This window comes from Hippichthys cyanospilos, chromosome 3 (genome assembly GCF_059441005.1).
Source record: "Hippichthys cyanospilos isolate Australia breed blue-spotted pipefish chromosome 3, RoL_Hcya_1.0, whole genome shotgun sequence".
Lineage (NCBI taxonomy): Eukaryota > Metazoa > Chordata > Actinopteri > Syngnathiformes > Syngnathidae > Hippichthys > Hippichthys cyanospilos.
Window position 1 is genome coordinate 22,710,361 of NC_142371.1, and position 12,393 is coordinate 22,722,753.

The 12,393-nt window shown below is 36.3% G+C and overlaps 1 protein-coding gene and 1 long non-coding RNA gene across 6 annotated transcripts in view; one reads left to right on the forward strand and one right to left on the reverse strand.

The window, feature by feature from the left end:
* The first annotated feature begins 167 nt into the window (after positions 1-167).
* s100a1 (S100 calcium binding protein A1) lies at positions 168-3,859 on the forward strand. 2 transcript variants are annotated; one of them, XM_088409494.1, is made up of 4 exons: positions 168-472; positions 1,959-1,993; positions 2,329-2,489; positions 3,647-3,859. In XM_088409494.1, the coding sequence occupies exons 1-4, from the start codon at positions 405-407 to the stop codon at positions 3,794-3,796; spliced, it is 414 nt and encodes a 137-aa protein (XP_088265620.1). In that variant the 5' UTR covers positions 168-404; the 3' UTR covers positions 3,797-3,859. The 2 variants fall into 2 exon arrangements, with proteins under 2 accessions (XP_088265620.1, XP_088265621.1); XM_088409495.1 differs by lacking the exon at positions 1,959-1,993.
* LOC148426331 (uncharacterized) overlaps positions 2,488-12,393 on the reverse strand; it is a 91,939-nt gene continuing 82,033 nt past the window's right edge. For all 4 annotated transcript variants that reach the window (XR_015864987.1, XR_015864986.1, XR_015864989.1 and 1 more), the window contains 4 exons: positions 10,871-11,025; positions 9,505-9,608; positions 8,339-8,496; positions 2,488-3,783 (listed from right to left, as the gene is read on the reverse strand). This is a non-coding gene — a long non-coding RNA (uncharacterized LOC148426331). The remainder of the gene's footprint in view (positions 3,784-8,338; positions 8,497-9,504; positions 9,609-10,870; positions 11,026-12,393) is intronic.

The following is a 12,393-nucleotide window of genomic DNA, read 5'->3' on the forward strand; positions in this document are numbered from 1 at the left end:
AAATAAGTTTACAGCTAACTGAACATTTGGGCAAGTAACACTTCAGTTATGTTACCGACGCTGAGCATAGGTATCTTTTGTTATTTTTTATACGACATTGAGTATATACTACTCCCAGCTCGAAAGTTTTTAACTTAAACTAAAACTTACCCATGTTGCAAAGCGAATCCTGTGAAATCACGTCGTAGTCTTCACCACTCTTGGTCAATGTGGAGTTGATCCCATGTCATCGAGGAAGCATTACCTAATTCTACGGCGCAATCAGAACAAATTGAAATTTCTCTCAAGTTTTCAAGCGAAAAAAGTCTTCAATCGCCGTTTTTGTTCACCTGTGCAGCTATGCTGTCAAACCACTAGTGGCCAAAGGCGTCGCTGTTGTCACTCAGACGACTAATCAGGTTCAAATGAGCAGAGCTCGCAAAGTGATGAGATGTCAGCTGGACACACTTGAGCTTGTTAACTTCGTGGTCAGGTAAGTTTGGGTCTTTTTCTTCAAGAAATGTGACAAAATACTTTTTCGGGCATTTAAAAAACACACATAGAGTTGAAAGTGTGGATTTATTTCAGTTTGATGTGCGTCTAAAAGGATTCCAAAGGCATCCAAAGAAGTGACAATTTGTGTGATGTGAAAAATGTTTGGGTACCTTTTGGGAAACTTTTGGGACTCCCTTATAATCCTTAAAAATATGCAAACCTGTCATTTATGTGCCCAACTCTACAGGAGGTTTTTACATTTTTCAATTTTCTACCTTTTAAGTGTTTACTGTGTCCGGGTCCAAGTGAGCTGTAATATTTTATTATTGATTTTTCTACACTGGCAAATATTTAAGAAGCTAAAAGTGGATTGAAATCTTCAGGGGGTGTCCAGGCTACTCAGCATGGGGGTCGCTTTGCTGTTTTTTTTCCGTTCTTTTATTCTGAGGTGATATGACTCCGCACCGCCACCCACGTTGCAGCTTCTCAGGTGTCCTTCAGTGCCAACCGCTTGAGAAAAAGAAACGTCTCGTAGGATGCGTTTAGCTGTGAGAAGCACCGATTCAAAAATTTTTTCAGGCGCTTTGAGTACTGCGATAAATGATAATGGTCTTGCAATTTGTGATGAATATTTTCTTAAATTACTATTTATCTTTTGCTGCCAGTCAGAAATCAATTAACTTTGATGGCAGTGAATGGTTTAAGATTCACTCATAATTTGTTGTGAGCAGTCTTTTTTTTTTTTAATTTATTAATTTAAGGGGGTTAGCAAATATAATCTAGGGCTGTGTGAAATGGTTAAAAAAAAAAAAAAAATCTCCCCCTGCCCAGCCATTTGGGCGATTACAAATTAAACTTAGTCATATATTTAATAAAAATAACAAATCCTGTGCAAAACATTCAGTAATGTATAGCTATTGAATCCTTTTTAACTTAATAGGTTATGCTTAATAGCATTTTTCTGAATTTGAATTATTGCACAACCCGAGTGTCATCTCTTGTGACAAATACGGTAAAAGAACAATCTGATTGGATGCTGTCTTTGATAAGCTGAGCCGTCATTGGTTGGCTGTCATTTTAAACCTTTGTGCAGTATTTTGATCATTATTGTGGTCATTTTCTTCTGTGTCGTTCTTGCTGTATTTTAGCCAGTGGGTGGCACACTCCTGGTAGTGTGACATATTTATCACCATCTGGGTGAAATTTCACCTCCCCAGTGCCTTCTTCCGATGCTTTGCCTTTGACGTGGAGAACAAAGGACTGGACGAAATACTGCGCAAGGGTTACGATAGCAGTAAATGCCATCTTTTTCACATGCTGCTTTCCTGCGTGAAAAGCAAGCAATAAATGGTGGCCAAGGCAGCGGAATGGCGGAAAAGCCAAAAAAAGAGTGCGCCGTTTAGCACACATTAGCAAGCAAACAATCGACTATTTTCAGCGGCATCAAATGCTGGCGCTGATGTCATGTAACCATCTGATTGCAGGATGCTGTGTTGCTGTGCGAAAGCATGCAATCGCGGTAATATTCCACTTCGTTGGATTCTGTGGGAGAGGTACCGACTCGGAATGGGGGAGTGAATGACGTCCCGGCAATTTCATAGTTCGAGGGGCAGGGTGGTGCCTGTGTGAAAGGCAATAGCAGAAAGTTGGGACGAGAGGGTGAAATTTTACTTTTGACGAGTCACTTTGAAAAACGTCAAGCTTTGCACCAGACCATCTGACCGAATGAAATTGCCGCAGTGTTGTGTGGAAAAGGCGGAATGGATTTTCGTTTGTCGCCGTCTTGCATGAGGATTGCAGTGACTCATCATCCTCTTCCTGTTTTGTCTTCATTTGTTTGTTTGTGTGTTGCAGGTGCCGAGCGTGTTGGCAAAATGAGCCGTCAGCTTGAAAAGTCCATCGAGGGCCTCATCACCATTTTCCATTCGTACTCGTCCAAAGAGGGCGACAAACACAAGCTTAGCAAAGCCGAGCTCAAGACGCTCCTGCAGGAGGAACTCACAGACTTCATGGCCGTGAGTGACGTGATTTATTTATTTTCTTTTCCATCAATAGTTGTTGTGATTCAGCAGTATTTGGAAGTAACAAAAGATAAATACAAGCTTTTTTTTAAGTTTCTTTTGACCTAAGGCTTGAAAAACAAGTACCTGTGAATTAATATCTGGACTTAAAAAAGGCATATAAAAGTATAGAAGCCCATTTAAAAAGTCTGCTATGAATCTCATATTGCATATAAATCTGACATCGCCATGTGATTTCAATTTGATATCAAATCAGAAGCAATAAACAAATGTTATCAAAATATATCTGTCTAGAACCAAAATCTTCGATATTAGCATGCATTTTGTGTCTTATTCCAGTACGGTATACTCATGCTTGAGGATGAGTTTATCCAACTTAAATTTTGGAAATAAATAGGTCCTAATTAATAGTGTTACCCTAATCAAGTCTCTTCAAACAGTTCATATTTAATAAATAAATAAAAACAGGCCTGTTTTTTAACCTGTTTTGAGTCAAAGCACACTCCTCTTCCACTCCTTCCATAACCCCAGTCAAAATCTTGAAAATACGTAACTCCGTAGCCTATATTAACAATATAAGGTCATTATGATCAAAGTTTTATCAAAAAGGATCGAAAAAACACTTAACACCCCTTAAGATCATCTTTCAAAGTACTCTGCTGCCACCTATTGGCGAAGATAATTTAATACATGATTATTCTGCAACACACTGCTGTCACAGCCAAAAACAACTCTTTTAATTGTAGTAAAGTGTGCGAGTACTTTTGTTTCAGGCAGTAACAAACAATTATCAATTGATGAGTCAGATCTGATTTTAAAAAAATAAATAAATAAATAAAAAATTTCCATTCCTTCATTCATTCCTTCAACAGGACATGATTTCGAATTGACTGCAGAAAATGCAAATATAAACTATGATTTAGCTACTCATTCTCCCCTTCAGCATATAGAAAAAATATTAACAAAAACCGATCATTTTCCAAAGTAAAAGCAAATCACTGCCATGAAGGAATACAGAAATTTGGAATATTTACTGTTTCAAGATGAAAATCCAACTATTTTCAATGAATCAAACCACCAATAATCAAGTACATATGAAGGTGATAATCGATTAATCATTGCACATCTCTTTTATAACCTGTATTATTCAGGGATGCAGCGACGCGGCCGCCGTAGACAAGATCATGACTGACCTCGACGAGAACGGCGATCAGCAGCTGGACTTTCAGGAGTTTGTGGTTCTGGTGGCAGCGCTCACCGTGGCCTGTAATGAATTTTTTGAAGGCTCCTGCAAGAATTAACAAAACGTTGTCATGGGAATTTGTTGGTGTTTTCTGCATCTTAATAAAGATGTTTAGACTGCTTCGAGTCTTACAATTTGATCTTATGGGTGAAATTTTGAATAGCAAGGGAAATAAACCGGAGTGCAAGAGAATGTTTACAAAAAATGAGTGTCATTTTGCTTTGCGAGTTGAGGCTTATGCAGTACAGCAACTGACCAGCAGATGACGACAAAGTGAAAGTGCACGCTATCCACAAAAATGTTATTCAAGTATTTCCCAATCAGGTCTTGCAGCGAAACTATGTCCCGTGTGTCATTTCATATCCCATGTTTGCTAACACGACAGCACGCACAATCTCACATGGCACACACAACGGCTGACAGAGGAATGAGCGCCCGCAAAAAAAACAGATTGAAAGTAGTGTTGATATTACAGCGTGTCTTCACTCCAACAATCACCATTAAAGGAATATCAAAAAGTTGTTTTATTTTTTTGTATTAGATTCCCACAATTATTTTAATAGCTTTAGTTGGAAACAAAGATTTCGCTTTTTTAGGGACCAGGTTATATATACAGTATATATATATATATATATATATATATATATATATATAGTAACAAAATAGTATAAGTGCTACTTATATATAATATGCAAGTATACAATTAACATGAATAAAAACAAAGAAAAAATGAAATTGTATTTACCTTTGCGTGACGTTGACTTGAGCTACTTAGGACCATAATCTCTAGCAAGGGAAGCCTAGCATAGCCAAGTCTTCTTTGTATTTCGTGATTATCTCCAGCTTTGTTTCCATAGTAAACATCTTCATACTTCTCTCTTTAACATCACTAGCAATCTTGGGACCCATGGCTACAAAATTAAGGCTGGAATTAAGCTCTAAAATGCACAATAAATACAATATTGTAAGCACTCACACAAAATCAAGTCTTGAGCATATCGGCATCTTTAGTAAAGTGACGCATATAGTGACGTATGAGCGTGGTATGAATTTTGTCATTTTTGTTGATGCCGTAAAGTGGGGAAAATGCTGTAAAGAGGGGACAAAAAACTTAGTATTCCACTTCATAATGTGATAAACGTAAGCCAGGGACGCTGTAACCCGGGGGTCCACTGTACTAATAAAGATGCCTTTGTGACGTTACAATTCACCTACTTAAGAATGCTCATGATTTGGGACATAGGCAGAGTGAAGTTCCAGAGCCACTTTCAAGTCACAGTTTTGCCGCACATTTCAAAGCAGTGAGAAAGATAAAATAGCTGGGTGCAAAGATGAGCATAAGCTAATAGCATTAGCTTGATGTTTAACAAACTGAAGTTGTGAGGTTATCGGCCATATTTACAGATCTACTAAACTTATTCACAAGGATATAAAATGCATCAGTGAAAATATTTTTGTCCTATGCGAGTGCTCTTTTTTTTTTTTAAACGAAATTCTAGTTTCTGCTTTCGCAAGCCCAAGCCGATAAAGCCATTGATACAATCTTTCATATGATGCGAATTAAAATCTTTTCAGCACATTTTACATTTTTGCGGGGGGAAAAAAATGGTGCGGAAGAAGGACAAAACGAGTCATGTCCGGAGGGATGTGGCCGTTATCAGGCGATACTCGGCGTGAAAGAGAGTTATCGGCGCATCTGAGCTGTTTGCATAGCTTTCGCCTGGCCGTGAAAGATGGGACGCTGAAAAGCGCGCGATAGCGCTCGGGTCAATGTTTACCTCGCGCCTTCCTTATCCGAGGGTCCCGTTTGCTCTCCGCCCAAATGCAAATCCCTCTGGCGTGATGGGGAAGAAAAAAAAAAACTCCAAACACAGGTGAGGCTGCGTCAAAGTCCGGCCGCGTTCTGTGGACCATTAACCTGCTCCTGAGGGGTGAACGCTAATCCCCGACGCAAGACAACATTGATTTCTTATCGCGGGCTTCAACCTCCTTCCTGTTTCTTTAGTCGGCAGCTGGAGAGAACCTGAATCGGTCCATCCAAATGACCAATATGGGAGCTCCTTTCACACTTGCCCTTTGCACTTTGCACCAAGGCATTACAGGATTATTCAAATGTGAGGGTACCCGTTATCAGATGGGCTGATTATCAGTGGCGATATTTGGCGTTTTGATTAATATCGGCACAGACTTTTTGGATCTGGTTGATAGTAAACCAATTAAGCTTCAGGAAACTATTTATCCTCCGAAAATGCAGACTATTCATTTGTATCCTGTTGTGTCCATTTTATCTCAGAAAGTTAGTGACATCCCACCCAAACACATGAGACATCAATGGAAAAGGTAAAATGTCCTCTACCGAGCACACTAGGACTTAATGTGGTAGCTCCAATTTTTTTTAGTTCATATATATATATATATATATATATATATATATATATATATATATATATATATATATATATATATATATATATATATGAAATACTGTATAGATTTTTTTATGATTTTGATTTACTGTAAAAAAAACTATAAAATCAAATTTTATGTTTTCATTTAAACGTTTTAAGACGCTCCTTAAACTTTATGGTGTAAATATGGTGCAAATCTAAAGAAAATGTTCAATACACATATGCTGAAAGTTGTTTCAAGAAAATTGGAAGAGGGATTTTGTTCATGCCTTTTTTTTTCCTGTAATTAAAAATGAATTTTGGCTCCAAATATCCAAATAATGGCTTGTCTGATTAATAATCAGTACTGTGTTTGCTCTGAAAAAAAAAAAAAAAATCACATCAGTCTCTAATCTTTATCTGTACAGTAAAATCTGTTGGTATGCTTGTGTAAATTCAAGTCAGTATTGGTTTGTGTTTAAAATACTATTTTAAAATTAAAATTGATATGTGGGTTGTAATTATCACTAAAAAGTTTTTTTTTGGCAGTGTAGTTTGCTTCTATTGCAAAATATTGAACTCGGGAGCCCATTTCCTTTATGTATGGTCAGTGTGCCACATTTATTTATTTATTTATTTTTCATAACAATCAGTATTGGCCAAGAAAAAAAAAAAATCTCTTCAAATATGTTTAATTGCACCAATTGCACTCTTTAAACCCATGATTTTTATTTTATATAACCGATTCTATTTAATGTGCATATTTATACAATATATTTTTACCGAACACTTATTTCTATGGAAAGTCCATGAGTCTAGGCATTTAATCCTAGGTATTAATCTATTTATACATTCATTCTTTTTTATTTTTTTTTTTATTTTCAAGTTTTAAGGTAAAAGGGGGTCAAAAACTGGATGGCACTGAATGAATTCATATGCACCAATGGGAGCGACCTTCCCAATTTTTTTGCCTACCAGCTAGACATAAAAATAAAAGCATTCTATTCTATTGAATTCTATTCTGTTCTATTCTATTCTGTTGGATTTATTGTTTCAAAAAAAATCCAGACAAAATGGCCCCTTTCCAAAACAAAACGGGAGCAAACTTTCATGGAAAAATCCAAGTCGAGATCAAATTGATTTCCAGGGTTGAAATGAGGGATTGAGTGTTTGAATGAAACTGAGCAGCCTGACTTCTCTGTCATCATCGGAGCGGCGGCCGGACGGGCCACGGCGAGGACAAGCCGGCCCCCGAGGCTCCACTAAGTGCGCGTGTGTGCGGGCAAAGACTGATGGCGGCTGTCAGGCCTCTCAACCCCTGCTGACAGCGCACGGGTCGGAACCCCCAAACACACACGCGCGCACACATGGAGTGTGTGCATCATCAGGCACCGAGGGGCATCCTAATGGGTGAACTGTGACCCCCAGAAAGGGGATCCGGGCAGGGGAAGTTGACGAGGGGACGCGGAGGCTAAGCGGGCGCCGACGCATTTTTTTTTTTTTTTTTTTTCAAAGAGTCCTGACATTTAATCCCTTTGGATTTCTTCATCAATTTATTTTTCTTCACGTACAAGAGTATTACGAAAAGTATAAACTTCACTAAGTCTAAAGTAATCCAAAACTTTAGTTAACAAGTACTAAAGTAATCAATTAATTTAGGCACTTGAGCGGGTTGTTTTAGTACCCAGAGTAATCAATTACTTTGGCAAAAACGGTTTTTTTTTGGGTCAGTTTTACAAGGGTTTGACTAAAACGAGTATCTAAAAAAATCATAGTACTACCTGGAGGTACTTCAAGTAATGAATTACTTTTGTACTTGAATACACAAAGTGTAGGATTAATTTAATACATATTAACTAAAATCTTCAGTACAAAAGTTTAGGGACTAGAGTAATCAACTAACTACTGACGCAACTACTGAAGTAATCACGCAAAGGCCCCGCCCATTTGCCTTATTTTTCTTAAAACATTTTCAATCAAGTTAAGCTTTAAGTTTTGTATCCATGAAAATAAAAAAAAAACGTTCTTTCTCACGTACTGTACATGCAATAATGGGGTACCACACACACACACACACACACACACACACAGGAAGGTTGTAAATTCAACCGTAACTACTGAGTGACCTTGCTCCTTTAATTAAACACATGTTTGTGTCCCGTATATCTCCCGCATGACAACTCATCAACTCCATCCTCATCCTCATTTCGAACCTCATCTTCATCCCTCCGCTGGTTTATTTGTGTTGCGCTTGTTGAGCATCTTGGCAAACGACATCAATCATCGTGTAAGTGTCGCCTTGTCATCACGTGATCACTGTTGTCAATGGAAGATCGGGAGACGTCTCGAGGACTCGCTTCCGTCAGCCAGGCTTTGGGAAAACACAAAAAAAGTTTTTCAACACAAAACGTCATTATTTTTTAATAATATTAAATTGATAATATAAAAGGTGTTTTGGGGTGGAACAAGTATTTTTTTTTATATTTTAATCATATTAAATTAATACTATAAACGGTGTTTTGGGGTGGAACAAGTATTTTTTTATATTTTAATAATATTAAATTAATAATATAAAAGGTGTTTTGGGGTGAAACAAGTACTTTTTTTATATTTTAACCATATTAAATTAATACTATAAAAGGTGTTTTGGGGTGGAAAAAGTATTTTTTTTATATTTTAATAATATTAAATTAATAATATAAAAGGTGTTTTGGGGTGAAACAAGTATTTTTTATATATGTTTATATTTATTATATTTTTTATTTTTTTATATATTTTATTTATTTTATATTATAATTATTTTATAGAGTACACTAAAAATAACAATGAGACGGTGATGCCTGTCTTATTTTGGATACAAAAATGTTACATTTAAGGTTGCAAGAAGAAAAATTGGAGATATATGCATTTTCTAACTGTAAAATATTATGAAAATGTTTCAATATTTTTAATTAAAAAGGTTTTTGGACCACACAGTGGTATTTTTCTGGGATATTGTTATATACTTTCTCTCTCTTTATATATATATATATATATATATATATATATATATATATATATATATATATATATATATATATATATATATATATATATATATATATATATACTGTAAATATACTTTACTGCAAATGAAAACTTTTGAAGGTAAACATGTTTCCATATTATTTTTTAATGAGCAAATTGTATATAGATGCTGTGAGCTAATTTGTATGAAAATGAGAAACGGGCAAAATGTTTTGATTAAAAAGACAACTTTAAAAACGTTTCCAGACGTTTTAGAATTTTGCAGACGAAAGCTTTTTTCCGAGATGAAAATGAAACTCTCCAAATTTGTGACTTTTGCCATCTTCCTGTTCGTTGGCGTGTTGGGGGTTACCTGCTGGTCATCGGACGGCGCCGCCCTCATTCATCACGACACATCTCGGCTTTATTGGGATGGGAGGAAGTCGTTAAGTCCTGCGAGGAGACCCGGCCGTGACCCTGCCGCGACAACGTTAAAAAAACCCTGACAGAGGTCAGCGATAAACTGGGCGGGGCCTCCTGCCAGCTCTGGCCAATCGCCGATGACCTCTGTACACTTCCAAGGTTTACTACAGCTTTGTGGAAAGTCTTTTTTTTGGCCCATCGCCAACAGTAGATAGAGGCTTTGTTGGCGACCTTTAAATTCGGCAAGATTGTGAATGTGTGAAAGGGCTTAGTGGAAAAGTTTCAATACTGAAGTTTCAATACTGGCGTCACCACAACATTTTGCTGTATCAAAGGCACAGAGAAATTAATTTGTTCATTAAAAATCCCCTTTTTGGATGGGTGTGGTTATTTTCTGCCCAAATTTAAAAAATATATCCAAATTTAGCAATACAAACTTGGCTAAAAATAACAATAAAAAACATCTCCAAAATTGATGAGACATAGGCTACTTAATATTTTGGCTAAATATGAGAAACTATCAAAATTGACAGTGCTTCTTACACACGTTTTTCTACCAAAATAGCAATGTTGTTTTTTAATTAGCCAAATTTGGTCATGCATCTTGCTTGTTTTGGGTTTTTTTTTTTCAGTTAAAGAAAAATCTAATTTTGTTAGCATAGTGTTCGCTTGCTACATGAGAATTCGGTTATTGAGGCTTCAATATATTGCAGATTTTTATTTATGAGCATTTCTATTTTTCTTGCTATTTTCATTTCTTTTAAGTCAGACCGTTCAAAAAAAACATTGCTTATATATTATATATTTTTACATATGAATATTTTCTTCACAAACGAAACGAACTAAAACAAAAGCAAACAAAAGTTCAATCTTCACCTGCGGATATCGGTTACCGCGGTACTTTTGGGAATCTAACCCCCGCGATAAACGGGGGAACAAAGTTCATGCTTTTTTTTTCGGTCAAAAACATACAAACAGACAAAAAAACAAAATTTGCTTTCAAAGTCAAAAATGTGCTTTTTCGGTCAAAAACAAACAAACAAAAAAACAAATTTGGCCAATACATGCGTTTCCGTCGGATTCAATGACCATGCATTTTAACTACGTTTTTTAAGATCAAAAATAAAAGAAAACGACTTGCCATGCTCGAGGAGCAGAGCGAATAAATAATGAATTATTTCTTAAAAAATAAATAATTATGACGCAGGTCCAATCTTGACCACTGGATGGCGACAAACTCTGCCGCACAGCCACACATTTTCAACTCGGATTTTCTTCCGTTCACCCAAACTCATCACTTATTTAGTCACACTTACCAAAGATGTCTCGCCTTCCGACGGAGGAGAGGGAGAAAGATGGCGAGGACAGGAGGAAGTGGGGAGAATGAAGGGTGGAAAAGGGAGAGAGGGGGAAAGAGAAATGGAAGAAGGAGGCTGTGAGCATCTGTTTCCTGTCTGCTGGGCAGCTGCGCCTTGGAACAAACGACAAAAGAAGAAGAAGAAGATGAGGAGGAAGTACCGGTGGGCCTGAGAACCTGTTCGCACACACACACACGTTCAGAGGATGAGGAAGTAGGATTTGTTTTTTCCCTGAGGAAGTGTGTCTGTGCGCGTGCATGTGCTCCCTATCAGAAATGTTAACCTACATTTGAAAGCTAAATCCTTATATTTATTCAATGAAAATATACTGCGTAGTGTTTGTTTTGACTGCACTGTTTGCAGCTGATTTTATTCTGAGAATTCTCACTTCAAAATACTTTAAAATGTATTTTCAGAATTCTTCATTCTCAGAATTCGCAGTTCTCACTTCAGTCTCAGACTTTATTCTATCATCTCTTACTTCAAAGTCATAATTATGACGATTGTGAGATTATTCTCACTTTAGTCCGAATTCTGACTTTGAGAATTATGACTTGCCAGGAAAAATTATGACTTAGTTCACAGTTAAAAGTGCCAATTTTGACTTTAAAATGGCTTTATTCTCACAGCAGTCAGATTCTGAGAAGTGTCATATTTCTGACTGAAAAGTAAGTACGCTCACGTTCATTTCAGAAGTCTGAAAATAAATTCAGATAATTGAGAGAATTCTCAATTCTAAGCTTGTTTTTTTCCTCTTCCAGAGATTTAAGCCTCTGTTTGTGGCCTTACCATTTTTATGCGCTTTCAGAATCATTTTTTTTTAACCCAATTGATCGTTTCTTATATCGGATTTCAAATCATATCAGCATTTTCTGATTAAGCAAACCTATTAAAGTGACACAATTAATGATCATTAATCAATTCCAGCCTCCTGAGAAGCCCAGCAAAAAAAAAAAAAAAGTTGAATTGTTTTTTACAGAGGAAAATGTTGCTTTTTTAATATTATAATTTTAAGTTATCAGTAAAACATATTTGTATGTTACTATTCCAGCCTGGTCCCAAGTCATAGCGAAAAGCGGTTGTCAACTGTAAAAGATCATGTAAAATATACATAAAATAAAGATGAATAAAGTAAAATCATTTCCTTTTTGGTCCCATAAATATCCCAATACAACATTTTTTCTTAAATTGCATGAGATGAATGAAACATTTCTATGATTTTTTTCCATTTGTTCATTAAATCCATATTTTGATAGAACACACAAAATGCACTAAAAATGGATACATAAATAAATAAATTCATAAATAGATACAATGTAACACAAATGCACAAGTGCCTGTACAACTTCTTTTCAAGGAGTACAGTGAAGTTCCATAGAAAATGAAAGTTAAAATGGTGCTGCAGTATTTCATTTTGGACACTGGGTGGCACTCACGTAATGACATGGCAAAAGTTGAAAATCACAAAGAAGTCAAGATGT

What these genes read in the sequence shown, in the direction of transcription:
- s100a1 (XM_088409494.1), top strand. Translation starts at nt 405, where the DNA reads ATGAGCAGAGCTCGCAAAGTGATGAGATGTCAGCTGGACACACTTGAG. An exon ending in CTTGTTAACTTCGTGGTCAG is followed by an intron (nt 473 to 1,958) that starts GTAAGTTTGGGT and finishes ATCTGATTGCAG; the next exon opens with GATGCTGTGTTGCTGTGCGA. An exon ending in TGCGAAAGCATGCAATCGCG is followed by an intron (nt 1,994 to 2,328) that starts GTAATATTCCAC and finishes TGTGTGTTGCAG; the next exon opens with GTGCCGAGCGTGTTGGCAAA.